Consider the following 6,266-nt stretch of genomic DNA (forward strand, 5'->3'; position numbering starts at 1 on the left):
GGAGCCGGTTTCACTTTTAAAGTTCTTATAAAGTTCTTTTAAAGGCTGTACACACTGGCTGTAAATGTTATGAATTATTACTCGGATGATCCTTGTTGTTTAACACTTGTGGAAAATATATATGAAATTTTGATATTTTATGACCTTGTAACTCACTATTTATTCCCATCATAAACTGTTATATGTTTTACGTTTATGTTATATGTTTTGATGTCTGCAACCTTGTTAATTGTGCTGCTGCCTGTCTTGGCCAGGACGCTCTCGGAAAAGAGATTTTTAATCTCAATGAGTTTTCTTTCTGGTTAAATAAAAATAAAAGAAAAAAAGAAAAAACAAAAAGCACCAGCTAAATGTAATGTAATGTAAAAAGAAGAGCTGATGTAGCAGAGCAGGAAACTGGCATAAAATTCAAAATGGACATCATTTTTCAACATTTTATAAGTTGTCTGTGCTATTTTCAATTAAATATGGGGTTTCAATGTTTTGCACGTCTTCACATTTTATTTCTATTTTCATTTTAAAACAATCTTCAAATAAGTTTTATACAATTCAGTATACGCATCCTATACCTTCAAGAAATAAATTATGAATAAATGAATAAAAAAAGTAAAGAATACTCTAAATATGTGTTATTGTCTGAAAGTGGAAATTGAGGTTATTGTATTTATTTATTTTATTTTATTTATTTTAAAAAAACATGATCTAGAATAAACAAATTAAAATAAGGTTTCAGAATGAGGTTCAAAGTGAATTATCCAGTGTAGATTTGAGCTCAACGTTGCTCTGCCACAGTCAATGGACTTAAGATACTCAGCATGGATCAGTATATTATCAGCCTTATGTCTGCAGTTTAGTGTCACCACAACTTTGACATCATATTAATCTCAGTACAGAAAGAAAAAAAAATGGTGTCTGACCTCAGAGTTTCCAGTCTGCAGTGTGGACTTTCCAGAAAACCACACAGCAGCTTCACTCCTGAATCCTGCAGCTCATTTTCACCCAGCTCCAGCTCTCTCAGATGGGAGGGGTTGGACTTCAGAGCTGAGGCCAGAGAAGCACAGCTGATCTCTGTCAAACTGCAGCCCCTCAATCTGAATAAAGAATAAATGATAGAGATATAAATCCATTTCTAATCCAATCAGATGTGTTCAGGTTTTAAATGTGGAGCTCAACATTACTATGTCCTAATCACGGAGCTTTTCCCTAAAATGAGTCGAGGGACTTTGTCATTGTGGATCATCATTATGTCAGTCTTCTACAGACATCATCCAAATGTCCACCTATTCATGTCAACACAGATCAATAACATGCTGCTGATCTCAGGCCAGTCTGGAATTAGAGGAGGAAAACTATATTGGTCCTTTAAAGAGCTGCATTTGGGAATATGGTGTGATCTCTGAGTTCCTGTTTGTTCGTGTGTTGTTTGCTCGTGCGTGCGTGTGTGTGTGTGTGTGTGTGTGTGTGTGTGTGTGTGTGTGTGTGTGTGTGTGTGTGTGTGTGTGTGTGTGTGTGTGTGTGTGTGTGTGTGTTCTGAAGGATCAATATCAATGATCAGAGATTATCTGTGAACACATTGAAATCAACAGAAACTTCAGCAAGAAACTATTAATTTAAAACAAATATTAGTTCAGAGGGTCTTCTGTATACAGATGTGACCATTTACCAAAAATTATAAATACTCATTAACTTTAACAACAGCGGATATTTTCTACAGTTTATTTAAGAAACACAAGTCTTTGTGACTGCAGAATTTAGTACAAATTTAGTTATATTTAGTTATAAATTTAGTACAAGAAACGTGAAAATATGAACAAAAGGACATTTATGGATGGAGGAAGTTATGTATAAACAGAAATTAGGTTCAATTGTTAATTAAACTGGTCAGATCTAGAATAGTAACAGTCGGTGAACTGACCCTAGAGTCTCCAGTCTACAGTGCGGATTCTCCAGAAAAACCCACAGCAGCTTCACTCCTGAATCCTGCAGCATCTTGTTTCCTGTCAGGTCCAGCTCTCTCAGATGGGAGGGGTTGGACTTCAGAGCTGAGGCCAGAGAAGCACAGCTGATCTCTGACAAACTGCACCAACTCAATCTGAATAAAGAATAAATGGAGATACAAATCCATTTCTAATCCAATCAGATGTGTTCAGGTTTTAAATGTGGGGCTCAACATTACTATGTCCTAATAATAATAAATAATAATAATAATCTTTATTCGTAGAGCACTTTTCAAAAACAAGTTACAAAGTGCTAATCAATGAGCTTTTCCCTAAAATGATTAAAGTGACTTTGTCATTGTGTTATTGTGGATCATCATAATGTCAGACTTCAACAGACATCATCCAAATGTCAGCACAACATTCATATTACAATAGTGATGCATGCAGAGGCAGCTGCCAGTAGCTACTTCAAACTTCACAAAATATTGTTTTAATTTGTTATTCTTCTTTGCTTTTATTACCAAAGCATTTTTTCATGTGCAGGGATCGGAGTCGGTGCAGTGGACCTCTTGACGATCAAATATCTCAACGAGCGGCGCGATCATCACAGGAAGAGGGGGAAGGGATCTAAGGCTATACCACTACACAGCCTACTTCTGGTGCAAAAATGCTGTAGTGATTTGACTAATCATCCTCCCAGATGCTCCAACAAAAAAATTGGTACCCTTCCATTTACTGCACCCCAGAACAAGCAACGGGACATCAGAGACTGCTGTGCTCACATCTTTACAGAGACCTGATTCCACCACAATGTCTGGAAAGACTGCGGAAAGGGTGGGGTGGGGCGTTATGGAGCACAGAAGAGAGTTGACGTGTCCCCTTACTGCTCTGAGATAATGTGACAAAATATACTCATTCATGCCAGGATGTCAAACAATCAGCAAAAGCAAGAGACGGGTAGGACAGGCCACACAGCAGTAAACCTCTTGAACCGGTCACTGCAACAATAATGAACACTGACACTGCTAACACCCTCAATGCGCCGCTGCTACACTCCAAAATATTGTCTATGAGACTAGAATTAAAGAGCTCAATCAAACAACTTTACATTACACCAGAGGTCACCGACCCGTCGATCGCGATCGACATGTCGATCTTTGAGACTTTTCCTGTAAATCGTGAAAATATTAAAATAATTACACAATCATTTAAATGCCCGATTAAAGTTCGGTTTTGCAAGGAGCCTCTCTCTTGAGCAAGAAAGTGACCAATAAAATAAAAGTACAATTGAATTGACCAATGAATTAAGAGAAGTCGTCCTCACCAGTTTCAGATTTCACACGCAGATGCACACAGGGGCTAGGGTTAGCTAGGTTACAGCCAGCTAACATGGCTGAGGCTCAGCGAAAGAAGCCTAGAACCTATTATTTTCATCCAGAACAGGAAGAAGAATTAATTTTTACGTTAGTTAAAGACAAGTGTATATGTACAGTATGTTCTGCCGGCAAACACAAGCACTGACTAAAAGAAGAAATCTGGAGAGGCACCACAATGCTAACCACCCGACCTTTAGGGACAGCTATCCGCCGAAGAGCGCCATCCGTGCTAAAAAAGTGGCGGAGCGAAAGTTGGAGTTGAAAGCCCAGCAGTCGCTCTTCACTAAACCTGCTGTTCGACATAAGGCTGCCACAGAAGCATCATTTCGTGTAAGTCACCTTTTGGCCAAACATAAGAAGCCCTTTACAGACGGTGAGTTATTCAAGGAGGCTATGGCTATTACCGCCGACACAGTTTGCAACGACTTCAAAAACAAAGATGACATCAAAACAGCACTCAGCAGTGTCCCGCTTGGCCCCGCTACAGTGACAAGAAGGGTGGAATCACTGTCGGAGGACGTGGATCAACAGGTGTTAAGGGTCCTGTCACTTTGTGAATATTTCTCACTGCAGTTGGATAAATCCCTGGATGTAATGTACACAGCTCAGCTTGCTGTATTTGTCAGAATGGTTTTCCAGGATTCTACAACAAAGGAGGACTTTCTCACTCTTCTGCACTTGAAGGACAGAACAAGGGGTGAGGATATTTTTAAGGAATTTAAAAAATACGTTGATGAAAATTGCATTCCAATTCATAAACTTGTGGCAATCATTACTGATGGAGCTCCAGCAGTGCGCGGTGTGCGCTCTGGTTTTATAGCACTGTGCTGCAATGATCCTGCTTTTCCAGACTTTGTGAATTATCACTGCGTAATTCATCAGCAGGCCTTGGTTGGGAAAGTCGTGGACTTCTCTCACGTCATGACACTGGTGGTCAAACTGATTAACTCGATTCGAGCAAAAGCTCTCCAACATAGTTTATTCAAGGCGTTATTGGATGAGCTCGATGCCGCTTACGGAGACCTGATTCTCCACGCTGATGTCCGGTGGCTGAGTCACGGCAAAGTGCTACAGAGATTTGTTGACTTGCTGCCAGAGATAAAGACTTTTCTGTCAACGAGGAATGAGGAGCACAAAGAACTGTCAGATGACGCGTGGCTACTTGACCTCGGATTTCTGACGGACTTAACGGCAAAACTGAATGCACTGAACACTGAACCCTACTGATCACAGCACTTTAATTGGGAAGCTAGAAATCGCCGTTAGCATACTATCTGTGCAAGTAAAGTGTTTAGATGACAAGTGTGAAGACCTAAAGGGCAGATCCAGAAGCAACAACATACACAGAAGGACTGGAGGGACCCCATGCCACTGATTTTGTCACCCAGCTGCTCCAGGGCCTGTTCTGCCTCTTCGTAATTGTGCCCACTGGACCCTACGAGACAAGCCAGAGAAGCCCAAGAAGCCCTTTAAGTCCCACCGGTAAGATGTATTCCTTTTAGGGCTGTCCCCAACTAAAGACTTACATAGTCGAATCAGAATTGTCAAGTCTTGCCTATAGTTGACTGCTTCACTGGTCTTGTGCAGAGTTTTGCTTTTGCACATCGCAGTTCCTCGCAGGTTTATTTCAAATAGCCTACTATTTCAACTAGCAAGAACCACAATCAATGGATACAGTTAAATGATTTATTGATGATGGAAACAGAATGATGTACGAGGCCTGCAGTTGCTAAATAGACATTTGAAAGCGTTGTGGGGAAGCTATGAAAGGGAAATCCGCAGTAGCACCTGGTCCGTACTCTGAATTCGAGTCAACTTCAGTCCTTAAAACGGACAAAGTTATTATTGTAGGGGATTTTAATATTCATGTGGATGTTGAGAATGACAGCTTTAGTACTGTGTTTACCTCTCTCTTAGATTCCATTGGCTTCTCTCAGAATGTTCATGAACCGACTCACTGTTTTAACCACACCCTCGACCTTGTTTTGGTGTATGGTATTGAAATTGAACATTTAGTGGTGTTCCCACAGAATCCCTCTTTGTCCGACCACTGTTTGATAACTTTTGAGTTTGTATTGTTGAACTAGCCTGTTCACGGTGGGCATGCCATACTGACACGATAGCGTTGAAAAGTTTGTTGTATTGTCTGTTCTGTAAACATTTACATTTATTCATTTAGCAGACGCTTTTACCCAAAGCTATACATGTCACAGGTCGCACGCCTCTAGAGCAACTAGGGGTTAAGTGTCTTGCTCAGGGACACAAAGGTAGATGGGTCACAGTGGGGAATTGAACCCATGTGTCTTATCCATTGCGCCATCACCACCCCACAGGGTGCCCAGTACAGGATTCTTTCATCTTCAACAGTTTTCTAAAGAGTGGCTATAGTCCATTTCGAAATCGTTTATAAAGACTTTTTGACGTGGGACCTCGCTGGAGTGGCTTTTTGTTACTCGGCCATTTGGAAAGAAAGAACATTTCTGATTTCTCACTGGCTCAGCATATATGCCCCACTGATTGCTGACGATCAGCTCCAGCTGCGGGATTCACGCAGCGCCAGGCTGCCAACAAGCGCCCAAGCCAGAGAGAAGGAACAGAACCACCTGAAGGGGGCACTTACAGCCTGTGGACACCCTAAATGGACCTTTGTGAAAACAGCCACAGGATCCAAGAAGAACAAAACTACAGGGGAGCAGGAAAAGAAGGTCAAACGCAACAACATTGTGATTCCATACGTGTCTGGAGTATCAGAGAAACTCAGGAGGATTTTCAACAAACATAACATCCCTGTGTTTTTTAAACCCAAGAACACACTAAGACAGATGCTGGTCCACCCCAAAGACCGCACACCCAAACACAAGAAAAGCAATGTAGTGTATGCGGTCCAATGCAGTGAGGAATGCACAGACCTGTATATTGGGGAGACTAAACAACCACTACACAAACGCAT

General features: G+C 41.1%; 1 protein-coding gene across 1 annotated transcript in view; it reads right to left on the reverse strand.

Moving 5' to 3' along the window:
• Window positions 1–626: 626 nt before the first annotated feature.
• Window positions 627–6,266, reverse strand: part of LOC123984635 (NLR family CARD domain-containing protein 3-like) — a 25,594-nt gene continuing 19,954 nt past the window's right edge. Inside the window, exons 7-8 of the mRNA XM_046071648.1 lie at window positions 1,916–2,092; window positions 627–1,091 (exon numbers count right to left, since the gene is read on the reverse strand). Coding sequence (XP_045927604.1) covers window positions 857–1,091; window positions 1,916–2,092 — 412 coding nt within the window. The 3' untranslated portion in view covers window positions 627–856. The remainder of the gene's footprint in view (window positions 1,092–1,915; window positions 2,093–6,266) is intronic.

Source organism: Micropterus dolomieu, linkage group LG01, assembly GCF_021292245.1.
Source record: "Micropterus dolomieu isolate WLL.071019.BEF.003 ecotype Adirondacks linkage group LG01, ASM2129224v1, whole genome shotgun sequence".
Lineage (NCBI taxonomy): Eukaryota > Metazoa > Chordata > Actinopteri > Centrarchiformes > Centrarchidae > Micropterus > Micropterus dolomieu.